The following is a 13,829-nucleotide window of genomic DNA, read 5'->3' as shown; positions in this document are numbered from 1 at the left end:
GCTAACTTAGCTACGGAGCTAACGTGATTGCATCAGGCTCAAATGCAGATAGAAACACAATTTAAAAAAACCCTGACTGGAAGAATAGACAGAAGATCAACAATACTATTAAACCATGAACATGTAAATACACGGTTAATAATTTCCAGCTTGGCGAAGCTTAACAATTGAAGCTAACTACGGAGCGGCGGCGGGCGTTGTAGCTTTCGACGACACCCCGGCCGCCATCAGTCGGCAAGAAACATATATTTCCCCAAAGTTACATACGTGACATGCACATAGCGACACGCACGTACGGGCAAGCGATCAAATGTTTGGAAGCCAAAGCTGTACTCACGGTAGTGCGTCTGCTATCCAGCTCAAACACAACACAACCTCCTGATTGTGTTGCTGTAGTCCGCTGCTAATACACCGATCGTACCTACAACTTTCTTATTTGCAGTCTCCGTTATCCATTAAACAAATTGCAAAAGATTCACCAACACAGATGTCCAGAATACTGTGGAATTGTTCGATGAAAACAGAACAGTTTGTACGGTGACACATTGGGTACGAATACTTCCGTTGCCGTCGTGACGTCACGCGCATACGTCATCATACATAGACGTTTCCAACTGGAAGTTTAGCGGGAAATTTAAAATTGCACTTTATAAGTTAACCCGGCCGTATTGGCATGTGTTGCAATGTTAAGATTTCATCATTGATATATAAACTATCAGACTGCGTGGTCGGTAGTAGTGGGTTTCAGTAGTCCTTTAAAAGTCATGTTTGATCATCTCACGGCTGCTATCTGCCGTCTCTTTATTAGCTTCATAACCAACTTCTTTCAGATTTGCTTTTACGCTGGAAATGAGACAAATCCCACCAAATCATTTTTTGTGTGTGGCACGTTTGCGCCATGTTTTGAACTTTTTAAAGGAAAAAAAACAGTCTTTAGCCATGTAAATAAGCCATTCAGAATCCAGCAAGACCCAAAATGGAATGCGTTTTCATGTCACACTTTAAAGCCCTATTTGAACTTTGTCAGACACACCTCAAAGCTGAGATATTTTTTCTTTAATAACATTTAAACTACTTAACAGAGTTTGACACTAGGGATGTAACAATACTATAATTTCATGTCAAGGTTCTTTTCACCAAAATTAGGATGGTATTGTTGAATGTGCTCAAAAAGTACTAGAGGGGTCCATACCTATGCAGCTGGGTGGCAGCCGCCTGTCATCAGCAGAGAGGAGTCGTCGGCTGAGGTTGCGGCTATGCCTGTACTGCAAAGCTGCGGACCACGTCGTCGTTCGCGGTCCTGCGCGCCCTACTGGGGGCCGTTCCGCTTCCACCGGAGATCTTCCTCGGGGGAGTTTACCACCTTCGCCGCCTGCTCCTGTGGCCACGTCTGCATCTTCTACGGTGGGAAGACTTCAAGTGGAAGGTACTCTGTCATGGGTGGTGGGTTCTTGCCCTATTTAAGGCACTAATTGACTCAGGGGCTGATGAGAACAATATTGACAGTGGGCTTGTGGAGTCTTTAAATTAGACTCCTACTGTGTGAATTGAACGTATTAAGAATGTTAGCTCACTTGACGGGCGTCACCTGGCTAATATTACTCATCAGACACACGCCACATCCCTCCTTATTTCTGGTAATCACCGTGAGGAGGTTAATTTTCTGATAATGCCTTCTCGTTCAGCGCCCGTAGTTCTTGGACTTCCATGGCAGCTACGTCACAGTCCCAGTATAGATTGGACCACACTTAAAATTATTGGTTTATTGGCTCTTTTGGTATAAAGAGAGTGAAAAGCTCTTCATCAGTACTCTGGCAGAAGTGATGCTAATGTACGCAACCAACAATGCTTTTGTGGGAGTGAGACCAACAGTGATGGGCAATCTACTTGGAAAAGGTAGTAAGCTAAGCTATAAGTTACTCCCGATTAAATGTAGCTAAGCTACAGGAGAAGCTATCCCTGGAAAACTGTAGCAAGCTACACGGCAAAAGTAGCTTGCTAAATTTAACCGCATTTAAATGTAGCACATGTATAATATCAATGTTCATGTAGCTGAGAGTGTACAAATGGCATACTTGCCAACCTTGAGACCTCCAATATCGGGAGGTGGGTGGGTGGGGGGTGGGGTTGGGGGGGTTGGGCGTGGTTGGGGCGTGGCTAAGGGCGTGGTTAAGAGGAGAGTATATTTACAGCTAGAATTCACCAAATCAAGTATTTCATATATATATATAATATATATATATATGTATGAAATACTTGACTTTCAGTGAATTCTAGCTATATATATTTTTTTATTTTATTTTATTATACATATAAATAAAAGACATACTTGAATTTCAGTGTTCTGCAGGCTATCCAGTAGGTGGCAGTATTGTCCTGTTTAAGAGTGTCACAACATTGCTGTTTACGGCAGACGAACTGCTTTACGGTAGACTAAACGGGACTGCTGTTGTTGTGTGTTGTTACCGCGCTGGGAGGACGTTAATGAAACTGCCTAACAATAAACCCACATAAGAAACCAAGAACTCTCTCTCCTTGTTGTGCACTCTACTCTCTAAAAGCCGTAGATGTTATGACGTCATTGGGCAGGCAAGCTGCTGGGAAAGCGGACGTGAGAACGGCTGTCCCCACTCAGGTCCGCATTGAGCTGGAGGGGGCTGAATACCGGGAGTTTGTCGGGAGAAAATCTCTGCCGGGAGGTTGTCGGGAGAGGCGCTGAATAACGGGATTCTCCCGCTAAAAACGGGAGGGTTGGCAAGTATGACAAATGGACACAATAAGGGTCCATTACTATTAACACTCTGTCATTTAGCTGGGGACAACCTACAACTTCCTTTAAGGGCCCCTGCACCACACTGTATGTATTTATTTAGTTTGCCTTTTCTTTGGCCCACCCCTATGATGTTATTCATTTTCTCCATCTACAGTAAAAAAAAAAAAAAAAAGATTTATTTATATCTTGACAAAAAAAACAATGACTTGAGTGTTGTTTGGGAACAGTTGGTAATATGTGCAGTTGTGCACTTTTCATGAACTCAACCCAACTTAATGTGTGTTCCTAAGTCTTGCATGAAGAGAGCAGTTATAATTTTGTTATACAGAGTAAACAACTAAAAACTAAAGTTTTGGGCATTGTTTTCTCTAAACGCATTATTGTGACTTTACTGGATGTCGTCTTCATCACCAAAGGAAAAATCGAATCTGCAGTTGGAATTGCTTTGCCATTTTCAAGGATGTTTCTTTTTTTTTTTTCAGTGGTCAGCTTGAAGCATCCCTCTGTCTCCGACTCCCTCGTCGTCATGTGACATGAGTGCATGACTGTTGTGATTTTGCTCAATACTTCCGATGACCTGCCTTATCTTGCCTGATTGGCCAGTCCATAATGTTTCGCCATAACTTTAGCTAACTCTGACTCATCATACGAACACCAACCAATCATCATGGATGTTATCATTCATCCAGGTCGTTGGATTTTTTCCGTATTTTTGGGGGGCCTGGATTCGCAGTCAATTTTCTCTCTTTGTAGCTTTGATGTAAGATACCTCGCTACATGGGTCTAAAAGTAGCCAAGCAACAGGAACAGCTTCTCGTTAAAAAAGTAGCTAAGCTACCGCCAAGCTACTGGAAAATGTAGTTACTCTATGTAGCTTGTAAATGCCCTTCACTGGAGACCAACGTTGTAACATCTACCTGTGACCTGTTGTAATGAATACCTGTGAAATCTTCCAGAAGACGCAACCTTTGACTGTTCAACAAAAGAACGTGGGCAGAGTCTAACATAGTGACGCATATTATTATTAAAAACATCTTTAAAAAGTACTTCTGCTTGGTCACAAACCGAATGTCAAGACATCTGGATTTTCCCTTGAAAGCTTAAACAACCGTACAATTGTATTATTAATGATACATCTAAAAAAGGAACAGATGATTTATGATGTGATCCACACGTCAGTCACTACAAATGAGGCTCAAGTCTCCATTTGTTCCGCTTGGCAACACAAACAAAGCAGCAGCTTGTCAGCGGAGGGAAAATAATCCAAACATTGTCTGATAACTTTTTCTCCTTGGCCTGTCAAAGACGACGCCCTGGCTGCACGAACAATATCTCACACACAAGCACACAAACACACACGCACAAACTGACCAAAGAGCATGCAGGGAAACTTTTGGGGACTTTCCAAACTTTTTTTTCATGCTTGCACAACTTATTTTCCTCAAACTAACAAGTATTTTGTTTGTGGGCCACATATAGTTAGATCTGTGTGTGTGTGTCACAATTGTGTGTGTGCTGTTTTTTTTCACTGCAGGGATGAAGAGTAGAGTTCAGCGACTCATTAAGGAGTAAAAAATAAAACCCTCTGCGGAGATGAAATGACAAAATGGTCTGATTAGTGCTGGGTTAATGGCTGTGGTTTGGATTACGGTTGGCTTTAGGGATACGGTTATAAGGCCAGGGTCAGGGTTAGAAGTTGGGGTTATAGGGCGAGGTTCAAATTGTTGGTTAGCACTAGGGTTATGGTTTTGTTTGGGGCTTGGATTGGGGTTTGGTTGGGATTAGGGTTGCAATTAGGGTTAGGGTTAGTATTTGGTTAGGACTTAGGTTAGAGTTGGAAGATTGGGCTTGATTTTCAGAAAATTTGGTAAGGCAGGCCTCTTGCGCATAACTTTATGTCACTTTACAGGTCGGGAGTTGTGGAAAACATCCTCGAACCTCGTCAAAAGTTGTGGATTGGGATTCATGTGCCACCTGGAATGAGGAAATAGAAGGAATCCTGCACATCAGAACAATTGTTACAGCAAATTACGCTATAGATCTATTTAGGTATTTAATACACATGTCACACAACTATTTAACAATCTAATGTACGATTTATTAGGTCATGTTCCATGTGAAGATATTGAAGATCAGGGAACGCTTTCGGTTCCATTGCAAAAAAAAAAAATAGCTTGTACTGTAAAACATGTATAATAAATGACAAAAGTGTAGCGTTATTTGGTGTAACGTAATACACTTTCAGCCAGTCAATCACTGTGAGTATTTCAAGCTTGCGCCATTACTGTGTGAGAATGGGTGAATGTGACCTATAATTAGGGATGTCCGATAATATCGGACTGACGATATTATATTATCGGACTGACGATATTATTATTAAATGCTTTAAAATGTAATATCGGAAATTATCGGTATCTGTTTCAAAAAGTAAAATGTATGAATTTTTAAAACTCAGCTGTGTACACGGACGTAGGGCCCAGTCACATAATATCTACGGCTTTTCACACACACAAGTGAATGCAATGCATACTTGGTCAACAGCCATACAGGTCACACTGAGGGCAGCCATATAAACAACTTTAACACTGTTACAAATATGCGCCACACTGTGAACCCACACCAAACAAGAATGACAAACACATTTTGGGAGAACATCCGCACCGTAACACAACAGAACAAATACCCAGAACCCCTTGCAGCACTAACTCTTCCGGGACGCTGCAATATACACCCCCGCTAAAAATCTCTATTTCCAAAACCGAAGACAAACTAGGAGGAATGTCTTTGTTGGATCAAAGAACATGAATATCATCTAAAAACAAGTTAGTTTATAAATTGAATGAAATATGTACATTCGGGAAATACAGTAGTTACGCATTACGTCCATAAAAAAAAAAAAGGATTACACAATTTACTTTCTTTTAGTAGTCTTGACCGTCGAGGACACGTTGTGTGTAGCAACAAGCCTACTGAACGATGACATGTTTTTAAATGAACGGTAAAGAGGTGTAGCATGTAACACTTTCTAATTCAATCCAGTGTACAAGTAAAAGGAATTTTACCATTTTTTCCCAAGAAATTAGAATGTGTAGTCTATGTGATGGCTGTTATTTCAGTACTGAGCGCCAGCACTTCGGAGCAACACGCACAATTTCCGCCTTACAAAACACAAATGTCAGGGATGTAGGGGTTAACGAGTTTAGCCCGCTCTTCCACAAATTGTCAGTATCGGTGAAGAAAGATAGGCTCATTTTGTTTGAACTTCCAGCGAGCGATTGCTAATTTTCCTGCCATTTTTGGGACATGACAACAGTAACAAGGGGGAAGCATCAATTGTACTCGCGTGAAAGAGTCCTTTGATGCAAAATTACATTTCAGCATTCCTTGGATTCTTAGGAATACACATATACTGTCAATTCCAATGGGGAGCACGTCTCGCCAGAACACCGGCAGGACATAAAAAAAATAATAATCAGAAAACACTTTTGTAACAGGTTGATTTTTGTAAACAATCAGTTACTGTATGTGGTGGGCCCTAATGACTAGGGCTGCAACAACTAATTAATTAAAATCGATTATAAAAATAGTTGGCGTTTAATTTAGTCATCGATTCGTTGGATCTATGCTGTGCGCATGCGCAGAGGCTACTTTTGTATTTATTTTTATAAACTGCAACATTTACAAACAGCTGAGAAACAATAATCAAAATAAGTATGGTGCCAGTATGCTGTTTTTTTTCCAATAAAATACTGGAAAGGATAGAAATGTAGTTTGTCTCTTTTATCAGATTATTAATCGATTAATTGAAGTAATAATCGACAGATTAATCGATTATCAAATTAGTTGTTAGTTGCAGCCCTACTAATGACAGGTGGGGGGAACCTTTTTGCCCCACACTTTGCGGGTCCATTTTCACAGTATTTTATTATGCACGGGCGACAATACTGTCTTGACAAAAGTATTTGGCCACCCATCCAAATGATCAGAATCAAGTGTCCTAATCACTTGGCCCGGCCACAGGTGTATAAAATCAAGCACTTAGGCATGGAGACTATTTCTACAAACATTTGTGAAAGAAAGGGCCGCTCTCAGGAGCTCAGTGATTTCCAGCATGGAACTGTCATAGGATGCCACCTGTGCAACAAATCCAGTCGTGAAATTTCCTCGCTCCTAAATATTCCAAAGTCAACTGTCAGCTTTAGGAGAAAAACATGGAAGAGTTTGGGAACAACAGCAACTCAGCCACGAAGTGGTAGGCCACGTAAACTGACAGAGAGGGGTCAGCGGAGGAATTATGGTGTGGGGTTGTTTTTCAGGAGTTGGGCTTGGCCCCTAAGTTCCAGTGAAATGAACTTTGAAGGCTCCATTTTGGACAATTCCATACTCCCAACCTTGTGGGTACAGTTTGGAGCCGGCCCCCTCCTCTTCCAGCATGACTGTTAGAACCTTTATTTAACCAGATAAGAAACCCATTGAGATCAAGATCTCTTTCACAAGGGTGACCTGGCCAAGAGGTCAACAGCACATGTCACAGAGCAGTTTCTAAAAAGTAATACGTTAAGACATACAGTACATTTTAAAATGCATAAAAGAGAACTGTAAAACAATACAGATTTACACTTTTTAACTGTGCACCAGCAAGGTCCATAAAGTCTGGTGTAGATTAACTTGACTGGCCTGCACAGAGTCCTGACCTGAACCCGATAGAACACCTTTGGGATGAATTAGAACGGAGACTGACAGCCAGGCCTTCTCCACCAACATCAGTGTGTGGTGACCTCACCAATGTGTCGAAAATTCCTATAATCACACTCCGCAACCTTCCCAGAAGAGTTGAAGCTGTGGAAAAGGTAGACCCACATCATATTGAACCCTATGTGTTAGGAATGGGATGGCACTTCAAGTTCATATGTGAGTCAAGGCAGGTGGCCCAATACTTTTGGCAATATAGTGTATTTCTAATGTCCCTTTTTGCTTCTCCTGACACAATCTACACACAATTCAAAGCGAAATCGGCCAATTTCCTCTGCGGCGAGCTCACACGGTGGCCCCGTCTGACAAAAGTGTGCAATCACCAGAGGCCCGGTCTTAAAGAGCACCCCCCTCCTGGGCCCCACCCCTCGTTCGCGGGCCTGTCAGGAAGAGTGAACAATGTGACCCTGAGCAGCAGCGATAACATTTCTCCCTGGTGAATTCCTCATCGCAGCAGCTTTCCTTTCACGTTCTCACCCCCGCCTCTGTTTTTCTTGGTCATCTGATTAATGAGCGGAGGGGAGGAGGTGGGGGGGGTGGGGGGGGGGTTAAGGGAGTTACCCATACGGCCCCCCGCCCCTTCATCTTATGTTTGTTTTCAATCAGTGAGACACTGCTGGAAGTCCTGTTGGGTTTTTTTTGGTCTGACAAATGCTGCAGGGATGTAACAAGCTCAAACAAGGCCCACAGGAGGCACAGTACCTTTCATGAACACCCACTCCCACACCTTCCGATGACACATTGTTGTACTCAAGTGGTCTTGAAAGGGAAAAAAAGTGCAACCTGTCCGAAAGACTGTTTTTCAACTAAGAAAGGGGTGAAACTAGGTCAAGAAAAATATGCTGCATGTGATGCAATGAATGTTTACGCGCATTCGGGGAAATTAAATGATAAAACGTGCAAAATGTGTTTTTGGTCACTAAAGACTTTTCAGTGTTCTACTGGAAAACCAAAGCATTTTTTTTGGCTTGGCTCAGTTGCATGAATTCATGTCAGGCAAATTAATTTCCCTTTTTCTGTTATCTTCAAATTGAATGGTGATGTTCTGCAATATTACATTATCATGGCGCCATTTTTAGCTTGCTTGTGAATTAGCATGAGGACTAACGGCTTTATAGATCTACTGTAGTAGAAAATAATTGTACAACTGTAAGTTATTTGGGTTAGAGTCAGGGTTTGAGTTTTGGTTAGGCGTTAGGATTTAGGTTTTGGTTGTTTGAGGCTCGGATAAATTGGGGTTACAGTTGGGGTTTTGGTTAGGGCTGTGGTTAGCCCTAGGGTTATAAAGCGCAAGTGAGAGTTTTGGTTAAGGATTAATGTTTTATTTAAGGCTGGGATAAAGGTTAGGGCTAGATTACGATGTGCGTTAGGTTCGGGATTTGGATGATAGGGATAGGTTTCGATTTTAAATTCAGACTCGAATTAGGATTAAGGTTTTTGCTACAGTTGGAGTTATGGTCACGATTATAGGGTTAGGGTTAGTTTTGGTTAGGACTGAGATTAGAGTTTTGTGTAAGGCTGGAGTAAGGGGGTATGGTTTTGGTTACAGTTGGGGTCAGGGTTATAGGGCCAGGGTAGTTTTGGTTAGGACTGAGTTTAGGGTTTTCTTTGAGATAGGGATAATGGTCAGGGTTTGGGGTTAGTTTTGGTTAGGACTGAGATTAGGGTTTGTTTGGGGCTGGGATAAGGGTTAAGGTTTTGGTTAGGAACGGGGTTACTTGACACCAGACAACCACACTCAAAGGAGGCCGGTGTCCAATTGTTACCTCCGCCAGGAGATTATTTAATTGTTGCCGTTGGTTTGTCTGTGTTGGTTTGTTAGTTATTTAGCAAAATAACTCAAAAGATTATCAGCTGATTTTTTTATTAACCTTTTAGGAAAATGTCAGAAATTAGATAACCAACAACTGATGAGATTTAGGGCCTGATCCGGATCATTTGCACTCTATTACCTTACATTTCTGTGTGTGTATGCTAGTGGCTCTGCAAAGACAAAGATAGTGAATGACTGACAAGAGGATTCACTCCATTTCTTTTATTCCACTATAGACACAGTGGAACTTTGATTTACAAACCCCTTATTTGTACAAACTTTTCGATGTACGAACCACAGACTGAATAAAAATATGCTTAGGTGTACGACCGTTTCATTTACCAATTGTGTGACTGTCGCGCAGCCATTTTGTGCCCGGCATCACAACCATTGTGGACAAGCTGATCGAGATCTGGTGATCATTTAGTCAGCAGTCCACAGTGCTGACCTTTTCCACCGCAGGAACGTTTACAAGAACTTTCCCATTTACGCTGGAAAATAAAGTTCCCTGTGTCTCCACCAAAAACTGCCCGAGAAGTTTTAGTTGTTCAGGAACTCAAAGTTCCTGCCACCTAGGTGGGACTTTTGTGGAAGGTTCCTGAACCTTATTGGGGGTGGGATGTGATGTAAAACACTGACTAGTTGAACACAGTTGGTGGCGTTCATAAACCTTATATATCGAATACAGGACCACCATTTGCTAGACGACTTGTTTATTTCTTATGAGTTTCTATATCAACAAACTTGACAACGGAGGGAAAAAAAGAGCAAAAGTTCCTTTCGCGGGGCATCTTTGTGCTGAAGAACTTGTCTTGCAGTGTGTTTACTCAGCCGTAGTCTTAACTATATGCAGTTTATTGTTTATTATTTTTGACACACTTAATTTCGATATGCGGAGCTAAAAGAAACAGACAAACTCTTTTAAACAAACAGTATTTACAGTAGAGTATGTAGCCGGACTCAAAACAACGACCTCAGCTGGGTACTACTCAAGACTTTTTTGGAGAAATGTGCAATAAAAGGAGGCAGTACACGAGTGGAACAAAGGTAAATAACATCACATGTGAACTATTTACTTTATTAAATGTTGTAAAAGTAGTCAGTAACACTACATTTGTGTAGTTATTAGCCTCAGCCGGAGTGAACAGAATGCTAACGCTAACAAGCTAAAGCTAAAGCCGGTGTGTTCGTGTTGTTGCCCCGAAGTAAACACTGACATTTATTCTTTATATATTGTTATTTACAGCTGAAATGGACCCTCGTGAATTCATTATTTACTGAGAGGACGACTTTCTGACTGATGGACATTGCGGACAAAAGCCTGACTTTTTATGAACAATTCGGTACATTCTATTCTGGAAATCATATTGTTTTTTTATTTCATTTATTTACTTTTTAGTAAAATAACTGTGGGCTAATATAGTCTGTTTATCTACATGTCATCAGTATAGAACACAGATGTCAAACTCAAGGCCAGGGGGCCCCCCACTTCATTTTATTTGGCCCACGAATGCCTGGAAATAATATGTATCAATAAAGTACTGTAACTTTTCTTAGTAAATGTATTATTTATTTCTATTTTGGGAGAAAAAAAATTATATGTACTCCATGTAATCGCAAATTATGTTAACTTAAATATTGTCTAATTATGCAAAAATATATTATCAAACATTCAAACCATTTTTTAATATAAATAAATACTAATAATAATAATTTCAAAGCAAGTTATCCATCAAATTGTGCAATGTAAAATTAGCAATAGATTTCACGGTAAAATTGTGAAATTTACTGTGGTTTTTACAGCATTTTTCTCTAAATGAAACAAACATTTACTTTTTTTACTGTAATAAAGTGTGGTGCCGTTTTGGCATTTATAGTAATACACCGAAAAATCTACACTTGTTGATTTACGGTAAAAAAAACTATCAAACTGGCAGCTCAGTGCCAAAATTTTATTGTAAATTGCAGTTTTTTTTATTTACTGTAAAAAACAAATGTAACTTTTGCAGTAAAATTCTGGCAACTGAGCTGCCTTTTTTACCATAAAAACAGCAGTACTGTTTTTTCATTTACAGTAATATACACTACATTTTGAGGTGAAATTATTGCAACTTAACATATTTGACATTTTAGTCTAAAAAAAATCTACTAATAAAATGCATTAAAAAATTGTGTAGTAATATTAGTATTGACTGTTAGAAGCGGCCCCCTGGGGCCAAACATAACCGCGATGTGGCCCTCTGGTATAGAAGTATAGTAAACCACTCCTCCATACGTCCTCAGCCGGATTTGTATAAACTACCCTGAACTGTGAAATGCGGTGGAAACAGAAACCACACACTTCTATAGGAACCTATAGATCCAGGAACGAGAGGTCCCAGGAACCTGATGTTCCTGAACTTTTGATGGAAAAGGGCCTTTTGTGTGTTGTTTTATTGCCTTTTAAGAATTAAAAAATGTTTTGGCTAGTGCAAAATATGAGTCCAAAAAAAGCAATGTGTGGTTTGAAACATTCAGGAAGTATTTTTATATTTACTTTATTAAAAAGTATATTTTGACTGGTTTAGATGAGGGGTCCCCAAACTTTTTGACGCAGGGGCTGCATGGGGTTAAAAAAAGTTGCTTGGTGTGCGGCGCGAGCGTGATGACATCACGTTATCGATGGGAAAATGCATTTTTAGACAATATGATTAGCCTAAGTGGCTAAGAAACCCCGAGAGTAACAAGCGGTAGAAAATGGATTGATGGATGGGCTAGAAAGGACAGATAAAAAATATTATAATAATAAATAAATAAATAAATAAATAAATAAATAAATAAATAAATTTAAAAAAATATTTTTTAATTTTTAAATTAAAAAAAATTAAATAAAAAATGTAATAAAATAAAAATTAAAGTTTAAAAATATATATATAAAAAAAAATAAAATATATATATATATATATATATATAGTGGTTTTTTTTAATATAATATTTTTAATCTGTCTTCATTTTTTTTTTTACAAGAAAATGTATTGATGGATGGGCTAGGAAGGACAGATTAAAAATATAATAATAAATAAATAAAATTAAAATAAATAAAAAAATAAGTTGTTTTTTTTAAATAAATAAAAAAATTAAAAAAATTAAAATTAAATAAAATAAATAAATATATATATATAAAAAAAAAAGTATTATATTTTTAATCTGTCCTTTCATATTTTTTTTTACAAGCGGTAGAAAATGTATTGATGGATGGGCTAGAAAGGACAGATTAAAAATATTATAATAAAAAATATATATATATTTATATATATATATATTTTTTTTTAATGATATTTTTAAAAAAATAAATAGAAAAATATATATATATATATATATATATATATATATATATATATATATATATATATATATATATATATATTTATTTTTTTTAAAAATGTATTTATTTTTTACTGGGAGTACTCGCGGGCCGGATTTTGGACGCTGGTGGGCCATATCTTGCCCGCGTGGCGTAGTTTGGGGACCCCTTGTTTCAATTAACTTGTCGAAAAAGGTGGGTTGGGTTACCTGAACAAGCAAGCGTTCCTTCCTTTTTTTGACATTCAGTCCACAACAGCTGTGGTTATCGGGCCAAACTGCAACAACAGGAAACATTGGTCAAACTGAGCACAAACAAGCAAATTATATTTCGGAACCCCGGAGCATCGTCTGCAAACCATCACGTGTGCCACACATGGCAAGCCATAGTGCAAGCTAAAGCCACAAACGCCCGAATGGGCGGAGCCAAACTTGTCTATCAGGAGAGGCGCTGCGGTCTTTGTAGGTCACATGACTTGACGAGCGAGTATCTCCAGTGTCTGCGAGCCTGGACTTGACAAGGAAAGACAACAGCAAGTCACTAATCAGTAACTCCTCACATTTATTGGATCTTTTGACAAAAGGAGACGCACAAAAAAGATCAATAGTCCAAAAGAAGGCCCAGTTCTTCAACATTGAATGGAAATGAACACTGGGAACAAAGCTCCACTTTTTAAGTCAGTCCCACACATGCAGAGCTCAGTTCCAGATGATCCGAGTGGACAGTTCATAATTCAGCACATCAGAGCGCTACTCTGGGACATCCACCATTTATCGAAGCCACAGTCATATTTCAGACCAGGGGCCGTGTGACACACACAGGAAACGGGTGAAAAGATCTGAAGTGGTCCACTGGATCGGAACCAGCTGCAGCTGCCTGCGAGGCCTTCAATGACCCGCAGTGAAGCCACAAGGACAGTAGTCAAGACAAACATGCCAGTGTGTTCTTTTGGTACCCGCCGAAACGTCATGTCATCTTTTACAGGACTTTAAAAACACACTACAAACACCTCCGGTCCCGGCGGGTCACATGACCTGGTGAGGAACATGAGTTACAAGTGGCCTTTGACCTCTACCGCTTGAGGTATAATAGTGTCAGGTAACATTCAAAAGCCATAGTGAAATAGTTTAAAAGTGGATCAAACATTT

At 39.6% G+C, this 13,829-nt stretch overlaps 1 protein-coding gene across 5 annotated transcripts in view; it reads right to left on the bottom strand.

Annotated features, from left to right (window-relative positions):
* Positions 1–13,829, bottom strand: part of tnfsf10 (TNF superfamily member 10) — a 74,163-nt gene that overhangs the window by 56,632 nt on the left and 3,702 nt on the right. Inside the window, exons 2-4 of one of the 5 annotated variants that reach the window (XM_062020716.1) lie at positions 13,040–13,193; positions 12,891–12,958; positions 1,193–1,413 (exon numbers count right to left, since the gene is read on the bottom strand). In XM_062020716.1, the coding sequence (XP_061876700.1) occupies positions 1,193–1,413; positions 12,891–12,925 (256 nt within the window). In that variant the 5' untranslated portion in view covers positions 12,926–12,958; positions 13,040–13,193. Of the gene's footprint in view, positions 1–1,192; positions 1,414–12,890; positions 13,194–13,829 lie in introns of those variants that run through there. The other 4 variants (XM_062020715.1, XM_062020713.1, XM_062020714.1 and 1 more) reach the window with 4 other exon arrangements.

Source organism: Entelurus aequoreus, linkage group LG15, assembly GCF_033978785.1.
Source record: "Entelurus aequoreus isolate RoL-2023_Sb linkage group LG15, RoL_Eaeq_v1.1, whole genome shotgun sequence".
Classification (NCBI taxonomy): domain Eukaryota; kingdom Metazoa; phylum Chordata; class Actinopteri; order Syngnathiformes; family Syngnathidae; genus Entelurus; species Entelurus aequoreus.
Note: the sequence above shows the minus strand (reverse complement) of the source record. Positions and strands in the feature narration are given on the sequence as shown.